This window comes from Lissotriton helveticus, chromosome 8, assembly GCF_964261635.1.
Source record: "Lissotriton helveticus chromosome 8, aLisHel1.1, whole genome shotgun sequence".
In the NCBI taxonomy this organism is placed as follows: Eukaryota; Metazoa; Chordata; class Amphibia; order Caudata; family Salamandridae; genus Lissotriton; species Lissotriton helveticus.
This window is the reverse complement of record NC_136069.1, coordinates 586880018-586902576: the sequence shown is the minus strand read 5'-3', so window position 1 is coordinate 586902576 and position 22559 is coordinate 586880018. Positions and strand designations below refer to the sequence as shown.

Below are 22559 nucleotides of genomic sequence, written 5' to 3'. Positions count from 1 at the left end.
GTCTTTGGGCCCCCATTTCATGGACACACCCTCGACCTCCACCACCCCCTCTGAATCTAGTTTACCACATAGAGTTGTCATACCTAGGAATACAACTTCTCTATGTTTTTCCAGATTGTGTAACTCATCTACACGCTGGACTGGACCGCCCGTTGGATGTAGGACGTTTGCCTCACCCACAGTTTGACCGGTCCCAGTATCGCCATCCACGTCATTGGTTCTTCATAGAACGGGCGAACAGAGTAAGTCGATTTTTATCTGCTTGGTCCAAGTCACCAGGACCTGCCCTTATTATCCTTCCTAACCGAAATCTATTTCCTTCAGAGAACTACGACACAGGCGCGAGTCCCAACTCAGACGGGTTACCCCTCGTTCGCCTGCACATGTAGGTACATCTTCAATTTTGGCCCTGTTTTTTAGATTTCAATTGATTACATCTAGTGATACACATTTCTGTTTTCCTAGGTGCTCAATGTCACTGTTTTTAATTGTCCTGAGGAAGACCCCAAACTGAGGACTCATCTGCCCTTAACTTGGGGGTCGAAACGTCGACATCATGACCTACACATACACATCCTACCGGAAATTAGCCAAATTCAACTTATGTGTATAGTGTACACCGTGGGAACACACTGTGATCTGTAACATGACTGGAAATGTTTTGCTGAATAAGACTGAATTGTTTACAGGACACAATTCCTTTTCTTTGTCCCTCATTCTTTTCCAAACACACCCTACCCTCCCTCAAATCCCTTTCCTTATCTGACAATCACCGAGCACTAATTTAAGAATTAAGCGTAATTTACCATGTATTGTATGAATTTGAAATATAATATATGTGTAACTGCAGCAAATCACTGCAATGAGTTGGATTAAATGCAATCTAAATGATATTTACTTGGTTGATGTACCTTTCTTCTTAAGTAATGAGATGCTTAACTGTTTTGTAATCGACCACCCCTTTTTATATAACATTGCACTGACCCAGGTCGATGAGGTAAGGGTTTACCCCATTATTACGTACCTGCAAGTTCACCTGCCTCCGAACCTGCCCCGCACCCGCCAAGACAAGCATCAGCAGCAACCACCTCAAGTGCATTCTGCTCAACACTCGATCCGTCCACAGACACGCCGTGGAACTCTGGAACCTCCTCGACGCTACATCACCGGACGTCGCCTTCCTCACGGAAACCTGGATGAACGCCTCCTCTGCACCCGACATCGCCATCGCCATCCCGGACGGGTACAAGATCATCAGGAAGGACCGCATCAACCAGACCGGAGGAGGCATCGCCATCGTCCACAAGAACACCATCCGCATCACGACCGACGCCAACGACTTCATCGCCGCAGCCGAACATCTCCACTTCCAGATTCACACCGACCCTAAGACGACCCTCAGAGGCACCCTTGTCTACAGACCCCCAGGACCACGCACACAATGCAGCCAAGACATCACAGACTTCATCAGCCCACACGCCCTCCCCTCCGCTGACTACATCCTCCTAGGGGACCTCAACTTCCACCTGGAGAACAACAAGGACTGCAACACCACCGCCCTGCTGGAAAACCTCGCCAACCTCGAACTCAAGCAACTGGTGAACACCCCCACCCACTACGCCGGCCACACGCTTGATCCCGTCTTCTCTTCCAGCAAGTACATCACCTTCAGCCACGCCACTGGACTCCACTGGACCGACCACAGCTGCGTCCACTTCAGCTTCAAAAGAACGATGACCCACCACCACCCACAACAGGTACCTCACAGGAATTGGAGCAAGATCACCCCAGACCAGCACACCACCTCCCTCAACCAGAGCCAACCCGCCAACACAACGGACTCCAACGAAGCTGCCCGCAACTTCACACAGTGGCTGTCCGCCTGCACCGACGACCTCGCACCACTGAAGAACCCTCCCAGCAGACCCAGAAGCAAGAAGGCATCCTGGTTCACCGACGAACTCAAGGACTCCAAGAAGACCCGCCGCACCCTCGAGAAAGCCTGGCTCCTCGACCGGACCACCGGCAACATGACCGCCCTCAAACACACGACCCGCAAGCACCACCAACTCATCCACACCACCAAGAAGAAATCCCTGAAGGAACGACTTGACAACAATACCCACGACAGCAAGGAACTCTTCAGCATCGTCAAGGAGTTCTCCAACCCCAGCACTGGCACCAACGACATCACTCCGTCACAAGACCTCTGCGACTCCCTCGCCTCATTCTTCCACCGCAAGATCGCCGTCATCCACAGCAGCTTCTGCCCACCACCCACGCACCCAACCGTTGAACCAACGCCCCCCACCGCCACCCTCCACACCTGGACCACGGTGACCACCGAAGACACAGCCCGCACGATGAACACCATCCACTCCGGATCACCGACCGATCCCTGCCCACACCACGTATTCAACAAGGCCGACGCCACCATCACACCCCAACTCAGGAACATCATCAACACCTCCTTCAACACCGCCACCTTCCCGGAGAGCTGGAAGCACGCCGAGATCAGCGCCCTCCTGAAGAAACCTACAGCGGACCCCACCGACCTCAAAAACTTCTGCCCCATCTCGCTCCTCCCTTTTCCTGCTAAAGTCATCGAGAAGATCGTCAACAGACAGCTGACCGCCTTCTTCGAGACGAACGGATCCCTCAACCCCTCGCAGTCTGGCTTCAGAGCCAACCACAGCACCGAGACCGCCCTCATCGCAGCCACCGACGACATCCGGACCCTGCTCGACAAGGGGGAAACAGTGGCCCTCATCCTCCTGGACCTCTCCGCTGCGTTCGACACTGTCTGCCACCGCACCCTAGTCCAGCGCCTCAGCAACATCGGTATCCAAGAGAAGGCACTGGAGTGGATCATCTCGTTCCTCGCCGGAAGAACACAAAGAGTCCGCCTCCCCCCGTTTCGCTCCGAGGCCACCGAAGTCATCTGCGGCTTCCCGCAAGGATCTTCACTCAGCCCCACCCTCTTCAACGTCTACATGAAACCTCTTGCAGCCATCGCACGCCAGCACAACCTCAACATCATCTCTTGCCGATGACACCCAGCTGATCCTCTCCCTCACCAGAGACCCCGACACCGCCAGAACCTGCCTACACGAAGGGATGAAAGACGTCGCCGAATGGATGAAGGACAGCCGCCTGAAACTGAACTCGGACAAGACGGAAGTCCTCATCCTGGGATCCTCGCCCTCCACCTGGGATGACTCCTGGTGGCCCCCAGCCCTGGGCACCGCACCCAAGCCAACCGACCACGCACGCAACCTAGGCTTCATCCTGGACTCCTCTCTCTCGATGACCAGACAAGTCAACGCCGTCTCCTCAAGGTGCTTCAACACCCTGCGTATGCTTCACAAGATCTTCTGCTGGATCCCGACCGAGACCAGGAAGACTGTCACCCAGGCACTCGTCACCAGCCGACTGGACTATGGAAACGCCCTCCACGCCGGAACCACAGCGAAGCTACAAAAAAGACTCCAGCGCATCCAGAACGCCTCCGCCCGACTCATCCTGGATGTCCCCCGACGCAGCCACATCTCCAGCCACCTGAGGAACCTGCACTGGCTCCCCGTCTACAAGAGGATCACGTTCCTGCTCCTCACCCACGCACACAAGTCTCTCCACGACCTGGGCCCCAAGTACCTAAAAGACCGCCTGACCTTCTACACGCCCACCCGCCAGCTACGGTCCACCAGCCTCGCCCTCGCAGCCGTACCACGCATCCGAAGAGCCACCGCCAGAGGAAGATCCTTCTCTTACCTGGCTGCCAAGACATGGAACTCCCTCCCCATTCACCTTCGGCTGACCCAGGACCATCTCGCCTTCAGGAAACAACTCAAGACCTGGCTGTTCGAGCAATAGCATGCCCCCTTCCCCCAAGCGCCTTTATGACCCTCCCGGGTGAGTGGTGCGCTATACAAATGGTATGATTGATTGATTGACAAGGGCATATTATCAATCCCATTATCGCCGTTTTAGCAGCAGTTTCCTGCCGCTAAAGCAGCGATAATTTTATCGCACGTCTTGATAATATGCCCATTTATTTTTATAGGAGACCTTCGTTTAAAGTTCAATTAAGTTGTGCTAAACATTTAGTAAGCATTTCACAACAGATTAAATCCCTTCTTGAAATTTAAAGTGGCGATGATACTGAAATAATATGCATTATAATACCACTTGAACACATGGCAATATCAATCTCATGATAACCAGCGATATACTGGTGTTAACCCTTTAAATTTGCAAAACTATGGAAAAACTATGTTTTAATGTACTTACATTAAAATATGTTTAATGACAAGAGAGGGTGTAAAAATACAAATACAATTTAAATTTTACGTTCAGGCTTGCTTGTCTGTACTCAGATAGTCTAATCAGTACCAGTGGTGTAGATCATGAGCAGGTATACGGCAGAGGCACATTCAATGTGCTACACCTTTGTTTTATTTACGTTCATGAAATGATGCCTCCTTATAGGAAAAGGTTTGAACAGTGTAATAAAATGGTTATTAGTTTAGGGGGCGGAAACCCCATTCAAATATTAAACACAAACCTTGTCATGGTGAACCAGAAATAGACACTAAATTAACTTGTGTTTAACTCTCTGGTAGCTTGCCACAAAAGCAGTGAGGCCTAACTTGGAGGCAATGTGAAAAGTATTTATGCAACACACATACAGTAATAAAGTGAAAGCTCAACTAAAATAAATCCTCCACAAATTCAGAAAAACAGAGTATATTTTATAAATTAAATGACACCAAAACAAACTAACTCCATTCAGTAGAACCCACATCTTGAATGAAAAGATCAAAACAATAACAATAGGTATCAGTTCATGCAAGACTTGGTCAAAGTCAAAAGTTAAGGCTGACAACCATGGAATACTTGAAAAAAATCTTGAGAAGGTAGAGTCTAAGGGGGATATTCACAAGGACTTATCTCCAATGTAACCCCACCTTAACGCATCAAAAACGGAGATAAATTTAACACCCCATTCACAAGCTGGTGCAAACTGCAGACATCGCCAGTATCCCCGCGATAACTGCCCCAAAATGTATCTCCACATTGACACCACCAACTAACCCTAATGACATGCAGAGTAGGCAATCCCGTGCAAAACTACACAAAAAAAAACTACACCACTTTCACAACAAACTGCCAGATCTGTGATGCGAAACAAAAACAGGCGATAAGCCGCTGTAGCAGCAGGGAATTAACAACTTATTATGATTATTATTATTATTATGCGTTCTTATATAGCGCTCAATTACCCGTAGGCATCTCGGCACTTGCCTTGGGAACCCGTCCTGGCTTTTTTCCCTGTGAGATACCCGTACTGGGCATCCCCAAGGTGAAAGCCAGGCATCCCGCCGCGGGGGGGGCGTAGTGGAGATTAAGCAGGCTAATGCCCAGAGCTGCAGAGTGTGAACCCATGATTCGAGTAGGCACCGAAACGAGAATTATCGAGTCCGTGGATATATTGGGCTCAAGACCCTGCCACGTCGGGAATTGAACCCTAGTCCCAGGTCTGACCTCTGCTTCAGGGTCTACCTCCTCTAACCAGTGAGCCACACTTCTCTAACTGCTTTTTGTTGGTGTTAAGCAGGACAACTACCAGCAGCATGAAAGGGAACCCAGCCAAGAGACACACCTGAAGACCCAGAGATGCCATAGAGACAATGATCATGGAACGAGGATACCCATGAGGGCCACAACACCCACCGCAACCACCCCAGGCCCGCCACCACAACCAGGACCAGTCCCGCAACCCCTCCTCGAGAACACCACAGAAGCAGCATACACAAAGACAGCGGACCCACCTGAAACGCACCTGCAGCCCACAGTCATGCTACTCATGACACCTCCAATGGGCATGCAGCACAACTACATCCAACATGACACACAACATGCAACCGACCAGACTCGACAACACGAATTCATTGGGAATCTGGCCTTGCCATGCCCACAACCCAGACCCAGCATGGCACCACAGACACACAATAGCAGGATGTGAGGCGAGGTAAGGAGAAGGCATGTGCGAGAGCGACAAGTGACTAAGGAATGTAAACCTATCCAATGCCAGGTGTGGCGTGGAGGTGCGGGACAGACCAAACCAAGGGAAATGGCCATTTCGAGATCAACTGCTGGTGCATGGAGTGTAGGGGCCAGTGGATGCTACCATGCCTGTGGGGCAGAACGCGGAAATGTTACACGTCACGTCCCCCCTGCATGCGCGTGCGTAGTGGGTTGGCCCTGCGTATGCCTGGCCAGCGTAACGGTGTGAACTAATAGCCTGTCGCACTGGTCGTGGTTCTCATTCGGAATAGACAATGCGTCTGCCAGGGGGGCACCTCTCAGCCCGCCACGAGTCCTGAACCGAGCACGGTGGGGCCTGCGTCCCTATGCGCCTCCTGCACCCTGGACCGCTGCTCCCCAGACCCGCAATGCCTGCCCCAGCACACCAATGAGGCTCTGCTCACCTGCCTACACCTGCGTGTGTCAAAGAGGTCGCGCCACATGCCGTTTCAAGCTCTAAGCACGAGTCCCGCGAACTCTGCAGCCTCCGCAGACCATCGACCTGGCCCATATCACTTCTTCCTCATTGACATACTACACCGGCATCCTCTTCGGCCCAGTGGATCCTACATGTGGAACTGTGTCCTAAATCCTGAATGGCAGTGACCCCAAGTCCGTGGCAGCGGCCACAGCACTCGACTCCCTTCAATCAGTGAGGCATAATTCCATTTCGCAGGCCTGCGAAACGTGTTGCCACTAACCCTGTGCAACACAAACTTGCGATACGAGGTGCCACTAACCCTGTTCAACCCAAGCCTGCGACACGAGGTGCCACTAACCCTGTTCAACGCAAGCCGGCGGCACATGGATGAGGGCTCAGGCCTACCCTGCGCACCAGTTGCTTCCACATCCAGCACTTAGTCATGAATGGCAGAGTCCACACTAGTAAACACACAGAGTGGAGTAAGAGGAAGATGCAGCACAGTCCAGACGAAAGCCAGATCAGTGTCACGATGGTGATCAAACACTATCGACAACTGACCTATGCCATCAACCCTGTTCACCCCAAGTCAGCATCCCATGGCGGTAGGCCCGCGCAGGACGGTGTGAATCCGGGACCACTAACTCTGTGTAGCACAAGTCATGGGGCCTTTATGGTTGAATGGTTGTGTCCTTTACGATGTACACCCTTGTTGATTTCTGACTGCACCACATGCATCCAACACAGGTGTCACTCTGTATGTGTGCCTGCTAATAAATGTGGCCCTGAGCACATGCCTGTAGCCATTCAGACCATCTGAGCAAGTGTGTCCGTGTGGTCATTGTGTCAGCATAATGGGTACGGGCTGTGCAACATCACAGTGTGCTGTCTTCAGCGGATGTTACCATGTCACCTCAGCGTTGGCAGTGACCCTGGACATGAAGCTTTGCAAGCACCCCCCTGCATGCACAAGCAGCGTGTGGTAGTCCGGCATATGTCAGGTCAGCGCAGGGGTGTGTTGATTCAACAGGTGGAGCAGGACGTGGCTCAGATCTGTCCTTGGGCAGGAAGTGCGGTAAGTGTGTCTCTGTGTTGGGTGTAGTCGCCAGCAGGGCCACAGTAGTCGATGTTGCAATGTAGCATGCACCAGGAGGGGAGCCCGCATGTATGGGGACATGTAGGAGCGCAAGACCGCTCGGGGTCCTGGCTCATGCATGCGAAGTGTTATGTGTATCTGGCCTGTGGATGCATCATTCAGTTGCCTGGCCTCATTTACAGCGCGATCACAGTCAGCCATGGGCTGTACACCTGGTTCCACCCTGTCCGGTCCATTGGCCTACAATCATGTGGCTGCATACTTTCAAAGGCCAGCGTCACGGTGTTCCCAGGGTTGCAGACATCCCACCACACCCAGGACTGGCCTCTGTACATCTCCTGTATGCATGCAGATGGTGAAGTTATTGTAGGGATAAAAGGTCCTTTGTCTAAACTATCAGGCGGTAGCACATCTGCAGCTCCCAGCAGGAACTTGCATGTGGCCTGCACCCTTGACAGATACGATACCCACTGCCTGACGTGAGACCAACAAGTACACATCCCACACGCCGAAGTCCTTGGTCGTAGTTGGCATGCATGAAATGGCCTTCACACGCACTCCCACTCCACCCCAGGCCTGCAGCTGTTGCACACAGACACTACTCATTGCAACGGGATGTGCCATTTCATCCACAGGACTGGCACAGGGCAAGCCAGTGCTGCTTCAAGCAGAGCCACTGACGCAATGGCAGACCATCCCGGACACATACTCGACTCCAGGCATGTGGACCTGTATCGTGCACGTCTGCTGCATGTACTGGGGGCACTGTAGTTGGCAGTTTTGCAGTTCAGTTATCGGCTGAGCTTCTGCCTTGCAGATGTCACCTGCTTTCAGCCTGTGTTTCATTGTCGCTTGTGCATATTCGATTGGTCCATGGATGTCTGTCTCTCCAACGTGATGGTAGCTGACCTGGATTATGATGTGTGTGTGCCCCCCCTGTTAGCCCACGACCTAGAGTGTCACTGTGATGCCCGTTTATGGCATGCATGGATTTTTGGCATGCAGGCTGGACCTGGGAGATTGCATGAGTCCTCGTGTGGAGTGACCACATTGAGCCACTATCCGATTTGGCTTTGGTGCACATTGGGTCCAGTGATTGGAGTCTGCACATCTGTCCAGGTCAGCTGATGGATTACATCGACGACATGTCAGAGGTGGTGGAGGACGATCGCTCATTGGAGATGTTGGCCTACGCAGCTGCACTCGCGTTCATGGACAAGTGACAAGGTACCTGCAGCCACAATTTAATGTGACCCATTGCACATGTCTCGACACCTGGTTGTATGTTGGGAATCTGGTCACATGTCCAAAGACGATAGTGGACATGGCTTCATTGTCTTTGGCTCATGATCCATGCAGGGACAAGCAACGCGGATTTGGCATTGACTTGTGTTGGTGATTTATTTATTTATTTATTTATGAGATTTATACCCATGGGTGCCTCGGCGCTTGGTGATGGACTCCCCTGAGGTGGACATCAGCTCTTTCCTACGTTCTTCATTCAGCTATGCTGCTGCATTGGTCTGCATATCGTGGCACTTCTCTTGGCCATACTGACATGCATGTGTTGATAAAGTTTCTGCACTTTCACTTGTCTCCAACTGTATTGTGTCTTGATTTGTATGCCAATGTGTGTGTCACAGACTCTCTGGCTCCCTGCCATATGTGCATTGCTACCCCATCAGGACTGTGGGTTTGTACTTGTGCATTGTCATGTCCCTGTTTCGTGCTTAGCCAGATGCATATGGTCATTTACCGGCCACAGGCGAGTGCACTTGTTGTGTCCTGTGTTGGGTTGTGTAAATCGAAGTGTTTGTGCTACATTGTGTTTGATGTTGGGGTGCTCTGCTTCCTATGTGTGTGTGCTGCATTGTGTGTGAGATGTCCCTTCAGCTCTGATCTGGATCACCTTTCTACCTTTCAGGCAGTGTGGTTTTCACTTCTGTGCTTGTTCAGTGGTGTGATATTGCCGGGTTGTGTGACTTGTGCTCTTGGTTGGTGTTGTTACTCTTGGGTATGGTTTGTCTGCAGTTGTGCTGTGCTTAATTGTGCATGTGTGGCATTGTGCCCATCTCCCCCCGACCCCCGGGGGGAGATGTAGTGTAATATCATGAGGAAGATCATACGTTTTTATTATACCACAGGACTACCTCTGTTTCTACTTAGTTAGTGTTAACAGTGAATTTAAACACACGCAATAATGTGGATGGACACTTTGTAAGGAGAGGGTCAAGATATCGTAAATGAAGAGCAGTGGGAAACACAGGGTTAATAAAAGTCACCTAGGGGCGGAGTTTGAACGAAAGTGTTTAAATACTGAATGGCGGGTGAAACACAGTTAATGAACCACCTGGGAGGGAATGAGAAGGATGTTTGTAAAGGTAAGGAACTTGATGGAAGAGATTCTGCTTGTAAATCAATTCTAATAACAGCATCTCAATTTACCCACGTATAGAATAGTTATAATCAGCATGGAAATTAAATGGAGGCAGTACATTGCAATTGGTATGTTTAAGATCAGTACACAGGGATGTATAAATGCAACTATACATGAGATGAATAAGGGAGGGAGACCTAGACATCAATTAAGAATTTAGTGGCGGGTTATAGTCACGGTTAGCGGGAAAACGTTGAAAAGGTTATGATATAATCGCTCTGCAATATGTTTAAACATGTACTTAGATACATCTTTTTTGTATTGAAACATTGTTTTTCAGTTGTAGAAATACCCCTGACGAAGGGCCAAGACAAGGCCCGAAATGCATTGGGTTATCGATAAGAATTCATGAAGATTACTGGCATACACTCCTAGCTACCGATTAAGGCCTCGGCATGTCTGTAGCTTTTGAGGTTTTAGTGATGCTAGCAAAATACCTCGCACCTGACTTTTGATAAATCCTGGATATCGTGAACAACTTGAATAAACTTTGAATTAACGTTGGAACAAACTTGGTTAAAAACGTCGCATTATTGGAATGCTTCTATAATCGCTGTGCGTCCGGTAATGGGGTGAGAGTTTGCCCCATTGTTCCTAATGTTTTCACAAGCACGTAGTTTAGGGCAGACCATGATTCTGGGCCAAGCACACGAATAAATACAAAAGTGACAAACTAGTGAAAAAACCGGTGTGCACTCTGTCACTCTCTTTTTGTTTATCTGACAATGTGTCATCGAAGACAGAGAGCCACTGGACGAAGTCTCGGTCAAGCCATCAGCAAGGGCAGGAAAAGCTCAGAGCGGAAGGAGCTGGATTTACAGGGAAATGAGGCTCTTATCATCTATGGGGTGCTGGTTATCCTTGAGGCAGGTGAAGACTTCTTCTTTCAGATTTAGTTGTTTTAAGAGATTAGATTCCCTTAGCAGGAAGAGGCTGTAAGCTGTAGCCGAAGAGGACTCCACAAGTCTGGATACCGCTGCTGAAAGGTCCTGCTGAAGAGAATTGACTGCCGTGGTGAATATAGTAGCGGGAGCTTTTGCAAAGTCAGGCCAACCGACGATGCACCTTGGGCTGATCGGCTGGCAGGAAGGTCCTGTCTTCTGTTGGTTTTCCGGGTAGTTAAAAAAACTGTTTAAAGTCTAATTCTTTAGGGTTAGGCAGAAGCAGTACCAACCTTCGACTTGGCTGTCTATGCAGGGGTCATCCCCAAACTTTCTGTCTTTCACCCCTCATGTACGTATATTTCCTTTTTGTAATTAGTACTCTGTGCACTTTACCACTGCTTACGTGCATGTACTCTCACGTTTAGACATGGTAAACATGGATTGCTTCCTGCCTTGGTTCGGGTGGTCCATTCCAAAGAACAAGTTGACTTCCTCTTCCTCAGGTTGCTGTAGCTCAGGTCCCTCCTCCTCCTTTTTTTAGTGCACACCCCCCTCCTTAGGACCATCCTCTTCCAGCTCCTGTGGGGTAGTTTACATCTTTTTGATTTCCTCAAAGGCTCCCTTGGGCTACCTGAAGGTCCCCCTTGGCGGTCTTCTTTCCCACATTCAGCTTCCACCCCTTGCAAAACCTCTGCAGCTCTGCCTTGCTGAGCTTATTCACAATGATCAGCTCCATCTCCATTGTAATTTAAAAAAAATAAGGACCATTTTAATAAATCAAATGACACCAAAACAAATAAACCTGTAGAACCGGAGATACACATTTTTAAAGTTTTAAGTGAAAAATAATGCCTAAAAGATCAAAATGCTAACCGTGGGTATTTGGTCACCAAAGGTCAGGACATTGGCAAAAGGTAAGGCCAACCGTGATGTAGCATGGTTCGGCTCCGTGCAGTAGAATTGGCCTTGTCTTGGCTTACCTTTGTGCTTGGAAGAAATTTCAAGGGGCAGGCCTAACTTGTAGAATTTATCCTCGCGGAGTTCCATAAAAACTACATCAATAAGATTCCATGGAGTGCTGCCAACGGGCAGAAAAAATACATGTTGTGCTTCTCATGACATGAGATAGCACATGTTGCGTGATATACGCTGAATGATCAGCATGAACAACAACACAAAGTGCACAAGAGGGTGCAGCATTTCAAGCCGATTTAGCTGCAGCACGAGTAGAAAAGCTACTCAGGAAGCAGCCCTCTGAATGCGCCTGCTCTCGAACTGCTCATGTTAGAAAATCACATCATAAGCCTTCCTAGCAACCAGAAATTCTGCTCATAACCTCAAATCTCACTGGCCAGCTTGCTTGCTGTAAACTTGCATTATTACTGTTGTCATCACATTGTTTGAATGGGAAAAAAATTCAGCTGTGCGACAATAGGCAGAATTTGGCCATAGTTCTGTATTAAAAGAGCAACACAGAGTCATACATTCCTCCTATTCCATGAGCGGATGATATAAAAATTCAGCCCAAGCCTAACCATTTCAGGGAAAAGTTCCTGAGTTTAGTGGGCAAGGCAGCCGTGGTGTCTGAGGAGGAGGCCCTGGATGGAGCTGAGTTGAAGATTTCTATGTTTAGACTTTCTAACTTTCTTGGGAAATGGAATATCTGCAGCAGGAAGAGGCTTCAGTCCGTATCTGATGAGGGCTCCAAAATGTCAGATACTGTTGCTCGGTGGTCCCTTTGAACAGTATTTGCTGCTGTGGAGAAAAAAGTATAGAAAGCTACTGTGAAGTTAGGCTGACCGGCAATGCACCTCAGGTGGATCAGAGAGCAGGTAGGTCTCAGTCACCTATCAGTTCTGAGGGAACCTTTTGGTAAAACTGTTTCTACATGTCATGTTCTAGCAGCAGTAGCACAACTAGAATGACTTCCAGAGGTCCAGGACTGGTTGGGCACCAGGTGGGGGATCAGGACTCATTCCAGGTTGAGGCCAGGTGCAGGGTTCAAGGGCTCCAGAGCTTTTTGTATCCCTCTGGCTCACACAGTATGCAAGTCAGCTAGCTCTGGAAGTCACTCTGGTGGTCCTGGGTACAGGTAGCAGGTCCAGTCTTCCTTACTCAGGCAGCAAGGCAGAACATCAGGCCTTCCAGCAGTTGGGCAGCAGAGCAGTCATTCCAGCAGCAGGGCAGCAGAGCTGTCTTTCTTCTGAGTCTTCCACAGGTCCACAGGAAATCTAAAGAGCGGGTCTGGGGGTGCAATATATACCTGGTACCAGGCTTTGTGTGTGGAGGGTCACCCTATCCTACCCCAACATTTGGATCTGGAAAGTTCTTCCCTTCCACTGTCAAGGCGCTAAACGGCTGGGGTGATTAAAGATTGGTGCAAGGTTCCACTGTATGTGCTACAGGAAAAACCCTTTGAAGTGTAAGTGAGACAGGTACAACACCCACCCCAGCCGTTCAAGCAGAATTGCCCATCCCGCCCACATTTAAGCCATTTTGTGTCACTGTCTGAGAGAAATACATAAACCCCAAAACCAGAGCCATGCACAATCATTTGCCAGAGGATACTGACCAAAGGTACAAATGGTTGGGGCAAGAAAAACTCCACTTAAATACATACATAGCTTTTGTAAGTATTTTCCTCATCCATGGTTTCTTCGTTCAGATTCTGAAATAGTAAAAAGAAAAGGTGTAACTATCTATGTGGAGAACTTGTGGAAAAAAACACCACAGAGGCTCTTATGATGCCATTAAAACCGTTAAGACTGGAAGAGAATTATATCATTGCATAGTTACTCCACCATACTTGATACTGTTATGTGGTAGTTATCAAACATATTTTAACAACATTTACATTGGACGTTTGCGTACAAACCAAAGTGTGGAAAAAAGTAAATATTTGTGTGTGTTTGTGTTTATTTAAATCGTATTAACATGTTATAGGGGAGTAGTGATAGTGGTAGGCCGAATCTTTTTATCTTTTAATACACTTAAATAACTATGCGAGTATGAAACATTGTTGAGAGGCTTGAGAAAATAACTGAGAAGCATTTATGGCCAACATCATTTGACCTATTCATGTTTTTTTAGCAAAGACCTATTATACACCAGGAAACCTACACTAGGGAACATATTTTGTCAGTAAGAGATTTCAAAAAAGTAGGATGTGATATGCCGTTTGGCCTTTGAATCTTATGGTCACATACATGAACTGCATCAGAGTGTCTAGATAAATATACCAGAGTGACTTGAAACAAGTGAAGCTTAAGGTTTGAGGTGCGCTCATATTTCTCAATGGGAAACATAAAACATACTGCAAACGATGGAAATAGGTCTCCTATATGAATTTACAATGTGATTTTATTAAAAAGTGGATAGCAGCCTTCATTTACTTATTGATTTGAGGAGTTTCAGTTCTGCTATTAGTGCCTAAGCACATCTTTAGACAAAAACTGGTGAATATGTGACTTTGTTGAAGTATGTTAGGAGATTTTGATCAGGATTAGCTTTAACTCTAGAAAATATTGAGATGACTGACCTCCTTCATTACTACTCAGGGGTTATTCCATTTAAAAAGGACATGTTGTTTTGTGTTTGCCTCAGTCCCAGTGCCATGTACCCTTTGCCTCAACCTCTTGTCATGCAAGCGATAACTAACATTTTCAGGTACAGTAAGTGGTTGTGAAATGATTTCAATTTTAGATTTTGATTTCACGAAGGAGGAGAACTCCTCTAATAATCGATTATATAATCTGTGGTATGGATCTATTGGAGACAGTTATGCATTTGCATACCAACTTTATAGATGAGAGTGATCATGCATTTTTGCACCTAACTACCCATTGGATGGCCATCCCTTCCCCTACAAGCCAGATAATATTTTATAATAGCACAATTGAAGTCAACACTAATCAGAGGCGGATTTTCTGGAACTCATCAACCTTGGAAAATATAACTGCACAGATTGTACATACTCAACTTCTAACTAACTTACATTCAGATGACCCAATAATACATTTTGAATGCATAGTTAATAAACTCAAGTGTGCTCTCTTAAATAAGTTACGACAGGTTACATCTGGAAACAATAAGAACAATAATAAAAATATAAAACCTGGAATTTACCTACTGCAAAAAGGCTCAATAAACTTATTAGAGCACAATACCTGAATTTTTCATCATCAACTCAGGCAGAAATTAATAAACTAAAAAACCAATTAAGAAGAGAGAAGCACAGCCATAAAAGAATGCTGCAGGACTATAACTGGGTTGATATTTAAATAGCTGCTAAAAAATATAATCAGCGAAAATATTGGTCCCTAATTGCTAAAATAACCTGAACAAAAAAGAAACTTCAAGCCATTCCAGTCCCACGTCAGGACTGGGAAATTTATCTGAGTGATTTATATAAGGCAAACCCAATCAACTCAGATGGAAGGGATGCCGATATTACTGTGCAAAGGAATGTTATCCCGATTACTAATACCTCGGCATTCTCCATTGCAACGCACATTCGAAAAGCAAGAAGCACTGGTGCTTCAGGCCCTGACCAAATACTCATCAAGGTCCTTCAAGCTGACCCCAAGGAGTGGAGTCAGATGCTATCACCCCTCTTTAATTACATATTCAAATCCGGGAAAATAACAAAGACATGGCAGGGGAGTATTATTATTCCTATCTACAAAAAGGGGAACAAAAACACAGCTGGTAACTATCGCCAAATAGCATTGATGGATGCTACAGGAAAAATCTTTGCCGCAGAAGTTTTGGATCGACTAAAAGATTGGGCATTTTCGCAGGGTTTAATACCCATGTTTCAAGCAGGTTTTAGACCCAACCATTCTGTCACCGATAATATTGCAATACTTCAGACCATTCTTGACAAATACACAGTACGGAAATCACAGTCAGTATACGCAGCATTTATAGATTATTCAACTGCCTTTGATCGTGTTGACTGACCGACTTTATGGAACAAGTTAAGGAGGCTAGGTATTCCTGAACAACTGCTGCAGATTATAGTTAAACTCCATACCAAAACATGGTGTCAAGTCCAAATGGGGTGTGAAAAAGGTTTGACTAAAATAATCCAAACGGCTAACGGGCTCAAACAAGGGTGCCTTTTAGCACCGATATTATTTTCATTATACCTCAGTGACCTGCCATACCATCTGCAACAAGGTTCAAGCTTGCCTCCAAAGATTGCTGCACATAGAATACACGCCCTGCTATACGCAGATGACATTGTGATGTTGGACCTTACGCCCTTTGGTTTGCAAAAGCTCCTAGATATTTTACATAAATATTCTAAGGACAACTTCTTAATCCCAAACTTAACGAAAACAAAAATTGTTTCCTTTTCTGGTAGGAAACAAAGTGCTAAGTACTGCTGGAGGCTCGGCGGAGAAAAAGTAGAAGAGGTCGACGAATACACTTATCTCGGCAGGATATTCTCAAAGAGTCTGAAAAATACTAAACAGATAAACAATTTAAAGAGGAAATCAGAATTACATGCCGGGGCCCTTTCCAGACTGTACTCTGCTACAGGAAATAGGCATTTCTCTTCATTGCTAAAAGTATACAGAGTAAAGATTCCCCCTGTTTTATCCTATGCTACGGAATATATCCCAATAAAACAGTGGTCTTATATGGACCAAAAAGAAGGGAACATTTTGAAGAAAGTCTTGAAGGTCTCAGAATCTACACCGGTGCAAGCTTTAAGACTTGAATTCTCAATTACAAGTTCTTATGCTACAGCTGTTGCTAATGTTATCAGGTGGGCTCACAATCTCCTTCATGCAAAAGAAGGATCACTACGATCCCTGCTGAAGATCGAGACTTTTGAACTAGATGCTTCAAAGCAAATATTCTTTAGGAATATGACCGTGGTATTCCAAATTGCTAAGATTAGTACGGATATTTTGCTTACCCGGTCAGCCTCGCAACTGAAACTTTTTTTTAAATGTTTTACTCCTAAATTGAGTTTTGAACTTGATTTTGCACACTGTAGCAAATTATCTTGGTATAAACTTTACGTTGAGACATTGGAGTATAAGCATGCACAGACATACATAGGGTTTTCCCTCACACATGGTGCAAGGAGGGCAATTACAATGCTGTGATTAGGTATTTTACCAGTGTTAACCTTTACATCAAGATGGACATCAGGTGGATCCCCACTTTGTACTCTTTGTCAAGGGGGAGATCAGAACATCGAGCACCTTTTATTTGTATGCCCAAACTCAAATGTAGTAACGGCACGGTCAAGACATCTTGTTCCTATATACCGTAAATGTAGAATTTCATCAGTAAAAGAATTGTTATCTGTGTGCAAACAACCACCTAATGAATTTGTATGTTACAATTTCTATACATTTTTAAAATCCTTTTTAACCTTATATTAATTTGTAACGAATTCCTTTTCCTGTAACCTGTTGTTTTTATATATAATATTTGTGGTCCTCAGTTGAGCACCGAAACAAATAATACATTTTTGACTTTTTGACTTGAACTCCTCTAATAAAGAATGCATTATTCATGTGAAATTCTGTATCATGAAGGGCTTACAGTAAAATCAGAAACATGTGTAATTTTTAAAGAATGGAAGGATTGCCCATCATGCTAATGATTTTGAAAGAATGTATCATGGATACATAATTATTAAAGGGTGTCGTAAGGAGAACACTTTCCGTGAAATACAAGATATTTTTTCATCTATTTGTGTAATACCCGACTTCATTGTAAGAGTTTTAGGCACTGCCCAATGTCTATAGCTTTTATGTTTCATATTTCATAGCCGTGTGTGGAATGTTTCCATATAGAAATATGTTTAGTTTTATGAGTATCACCTCGGATAATTCTCAATGAAACACGTCGCATATGAAATCGGAATGTAATGAACTGCCATTGTCTGTCATAGGGAATACACTGTAATTATTATCCTCATTTAAATATCAATTCACATTATGCGACTTACATCCACTTTCAACCCCTACAAGTGCTCTCAGGAGCAGCGTAACGTGGACGCTCAATTTTAATGCACGCCATTTATTAAACTCTGAATTTACTTTGGAGAAAAAAATACTTATGCTTAGTAAAAGTCCTTTCTCTCCGCAGGAAAATATAATGGAGGTCATACAGAATCAAGAGTTCTTACTGCTCCCAGTAGATGAACTTCACAACCTACTGGCCAGCGATGATATTAATGTCCCAGATGAAGAAACAATCTTCCATGCCTTAATGATCTGGGTTAAGTATGACATGCAAAGGAGGTGCCCTGACCTGAGCTTGCTTCTTGCCTACATCAGACTGCCTCTGCTTCCTCCACAGGTAATGTTCGTTTTATCGTTTTTTAAAAAGTGGATAGTTGATCCTCCTGCTGCAGCACTAAAATCGTCACTGTTCATGTGAAAATATGCAATTAACCGTAGCCCATTTTAATAAAAAATAAATGGCAAGCACGACCTTAAGGTCTGCCAATTTTACTATCTTTACTGTTCCACTGTCGAGTTCATTATTCTCTTGTGCCTATAATTTAAAGATTAATATTTTGATAGCAGTTTAATGAAACCATGCAGTAGTTTTTCACATGCAGAATGTAATAGAATCTGTGTTCTGCATTCTGGTATTAAATTAAGGATTTACTCCGACATTTTAACCTCTCACATCTCAAAACAAAGTCAAATCTGCTCAAGTAGCCCCTCCTGTTCACACAGAGAGAACCTGTCTTCTCAATCACTCTGTCTTATTTGTCTATAATAAACAGATGTATATTTTGTTTGAATTAAGTTATATTGGGTGGTGGCATATTTAAGGTCTCATATATTCGTCTTCTCGTGTGGTATTGAAAATGTACCTTCATATGTTTGACTATATGTTGTTAGTCTTTGAAGACCGTATCCTTCAATTTGGGTGAGGATTTACATGAAGGGCAGGCCGACATTCATCTGTGTAAGTTGTCCCCTAGATAGAGGGCCGAGGTCAAGCTTCTAAGAAGGTGGCTGCATTTTAACAGATAATTTGACAGGCGCCTCAAAACCTCATTTTTGGAGCGACAGTTGGGTTGTGCTTTGCATTTACATGGTGATGAGTAGATGCCAAAGGAAGCTTACATCAACTGCTTTTAATCAAATCTAACATTGTATGGGCACAAGTGTTGCTGCTTTACTTTAGCGCAATGAGCTACCGACAATGCAATGAAAAATGATGCAATAGACCTTTGATTAAAGAGGATTAGTCATTAATGGTAAGTTTGAACGTGTTACAATTAACTGTGTAAAATCAGTAGAATTTATGTCAAACTAAAGGATGTTTAAATGCCACATATCTGTGTTGTAATTTTCCAGCTTAGTGTGTTGGTCATATAGACTCTGACAAGCAGGTACAGCTTAGTATGTTGTTCACTCAGACCGTGCCATGCAGGGAAGGTAGTCAACCTGTTAACCCTGGCCATAGGGAGATGTGTTGTAATCTTCCTCTTTCCCCTCCACGCTCTTGGTACTTTCCTTTTTCCCCTTGCCTCCTTTGGAACGTTGCGCTGGAGTCTGCCTTAAAATTTGCTCAGCCTCTGGCAGATACAGAGAGCGAATATAACTGAATGAAGACGTTCTTACTTACCTCTGCTTAAGCATCTCACATTACATCAATCTGTTTAAAGGCAGCTATAGAAATCCTGCATGATGACTAAGTCCTCACTACCAATTTCTAGAGCGGTATGCTGAGCAGGGGTACCACTCTGGGTGATTCTGTGATGTCAGATGCTACAGAACGTAGGAACACCAAGTGCAGAAACACCAGGTTCAGTTTTATAAGGTGCAGAAACGCACTTTAAAAAACTACAGTGTTAAACGATGTTTACATCTGCTCAGATCAGTTGAAAAAGGCCTTCGGGGGGGGAAAAAAAATCAGAATCAGGAAAAACTTGTGGGTTTTGGCCTGATAATTCTGGCTCAAAGAGCTTATGCGCCATGCTGGGGGAACGTTTAAACATGAACATATGTATTTATTTACATATTCATTTACTGTACTTGAAAAACCCTTTGTGTCCTCTATGGATTACAAAGACATTTATGCAGAGCAGTTTTACATCCTGATGAGAATTGGGTGCCACTGTACTCCAATATGTTGATGGTAGTCCAGGTTGCTTCTGAAAATGTTGTCTGTGCAGTTGAAAAACATTACTAGACAGCAGAAGCGGTGGGCAGAGTGATGGTGGTTCTGGTCACAAGGAACTGACTGGTGTCTGATATGCAGAAGAGTAAAGGTGAATCGAACTAATGCATCCTGGGACACATGGTCTTTGTCATAGTTTGAATTGAAGAAGTGACCTTTAATAGCAATTCAAAATGTCTTTCTCAAGTATTAGGCGTTGAGCTAGATTGTTAATAAAGTTGAACCATGTTCATGAAATAATGTGTTCCTAAATATTCTGCGCCTCACTGAGAAAAAGTTCTCTGATTTCGGTTGTGTTCATGCGGTTTGGAGATTTGGAGAAGTTTTTCATTTTATTGGCTTATTACGTGTTATGAAAAAGACAAATATAGTATGCTCTATCAAGGGAGATGGTCAAATTCAGATGGGTATTGGTAAGTGATTGTAACTTCAAAGCAGCCAAAGGGGAATAGCTCATTATTAGGAATTTCTTCTCCAGGATCAAGAAAGCATTCCTCTCAAAATAGCGAAATGTTAGAGCTGTTTACTTACACATTTTATGCACTTTGGTCCCAGTTAAGGGAAAAGGTGGTTTGAGTCTCCTCTAGGAAAAATGTGACTGTTCTTAATGACTATTTGTCTGTTGTGAATTTCCCAGGCATTATCATAAATAGCATGTGGCCACATTTATGATAGCTAAATAGGATATGTGGGAATATGGAAAACATATTATACCTACAACTGAATTATTTCAGGGTGAATGGCCCAGAATCCACAATGAATAAGGCTACACTAGCCTTCCAGAAGCACAGGTTAGCATTTATTACCTATGGTCTGAACGAGTATACATGACAACCATAATGAATAAGGCTGCCTTGAAGAGAGAATAACATACATTTTATCCTTCACCCCTCAACCTAGCACCATTATCCTGACTGGGACTAGCAAATGTTCACCTGTAAGACCTGATTGTTGGCAATACCTAAGTATGCATCTGTTATTCCTGTTTTACTGTTGGATGACTTGCAAAAATCAATAATCAAAACATATGTAGTACAAACAATCCAGTCAATTGCTTTTTTATAGATTGTGGTCATCGTTAGACAATATGTACCTTAGCCACACAGATTTCACAAGTATGTTATGTGTACATGCGCAGGTGCAATTTACTCTTGTAAAACTACTGTCATACTCATAAATGTCAGGAGTAAGCCAAGCCTACTCTTAAATTCCAGGAGTACCACAAGAGAATATCTACCCAGTGCTCCAATTTTATGCAGTGCACTTTATGTATGTCTTATGATGGGGTTCATGGTTTGAGTGCTTTGCATCCACAGTTTGATTTTCGTTAAACAGAATATTTCAAAAAGTCAATGAAAGTCAGTGATGTACTATGGGACAGAGTAAAAATGTACTGAACATATCTAAGATAGTATTAAACTAGCGAGAGTGTGACAGATGTCAGAGCAACACATGTAGGCATTGCATTAAGCATTACATAGATGAAGGGGATATTCCCCCAAGTGCAAAAGTACCTCCAGAAATAGGCAATATTATGATATACAGTCCCTTTCATTGATAGTTGTCCCTACAGTAGCTAAATGAGTGGAAAGATTAGCTCAGTGTTCAAAGCGCTAATAATGTTGTAAAATTGTTGGATATCTTTGCTCTCTTACGCCTCATTTTTGAAGATATTCTGGTGTTTTTGATGATATTCCCAGACTTAGACTGAGCAGGGGTACTCGGCCTCTGTCTCAACTTCAGTTGCAAGTCCTTCTGACAAACCAGACCATTGAAGGCCTCATCGATGATTTTCCAACCAAAACCTTGAGCTAACAATAAATTCCAGAAAGTAAACTGAAGCCCACAGGAGCAAAGACAATGGTCAGTCATGGTAGGTCCACATCCACCTTATGAAAGTCTGAAAACTACGTCATGAGACTACCTCTAGCAAATGATCACATGCCATCCCTTCTGACAAGAGAAAATAATCTGCACCTGAAAGTTAAACAGGGAAGCATGGAGAAGGGGAGATATGGACCTAAAGATTTACACAGTAGTAACATTCTCTCTGAAGTTGAAGAATTATAGTTTGAGAACTACACTCTCCTTTTCTCAAACCCCCTTCAAGCAGCCTTAGATCACAGATGGGCAGCTGGGAACCAACCATGGTAGTTGATGTCATTTTCCACTCATGTCCTGGAGTCTATCCTACTGTTGATCTGCAAACTTGGCCAGGTACAAATATTTCTGCACTTAACTCACAGGGTAACAATTGCGAGCAGTCACAACATTCTTATGGGACAGAGGGCCATATTAGCAAGAAGCTCGTTAAAATTATTGGCCTTTTAGTGGCAGGAAACTGCCGCTAAAACGGCAGTAATGGGCTTGCTAATATGCGTTATAGAATTCCAATGGAAGCCCAGGTAAGATGTCCTGTACATCTAACCTGGGTTTCTATTGGAATTCTATAACGCATATTAG

The 22559-nt window shown here is 44.9% G+C and overlaps 1 protein-coding gene across 1 annotated transcript in view; it reads left to right on the top strand.

Moving 5' to 3' along the window:
* KLHL1 (kelch like family member 1) overlaps positions 1 to 22559 on the top strand; it is a 1526090-nt gene that overhangs the window by 689775 nt on the left and 813756 nt on the right. Inside the window, exon 5 of the mRNA XM_078657414.1 lies at positions 18042 to 18254. Coding sequence (XP_078513540.1) covers positions 18042 to 18254 — 213 coding nt within the window. The remainder of the gene's footprint in view (positions 1 to 18041; positions 18255 to 22559) is intronic.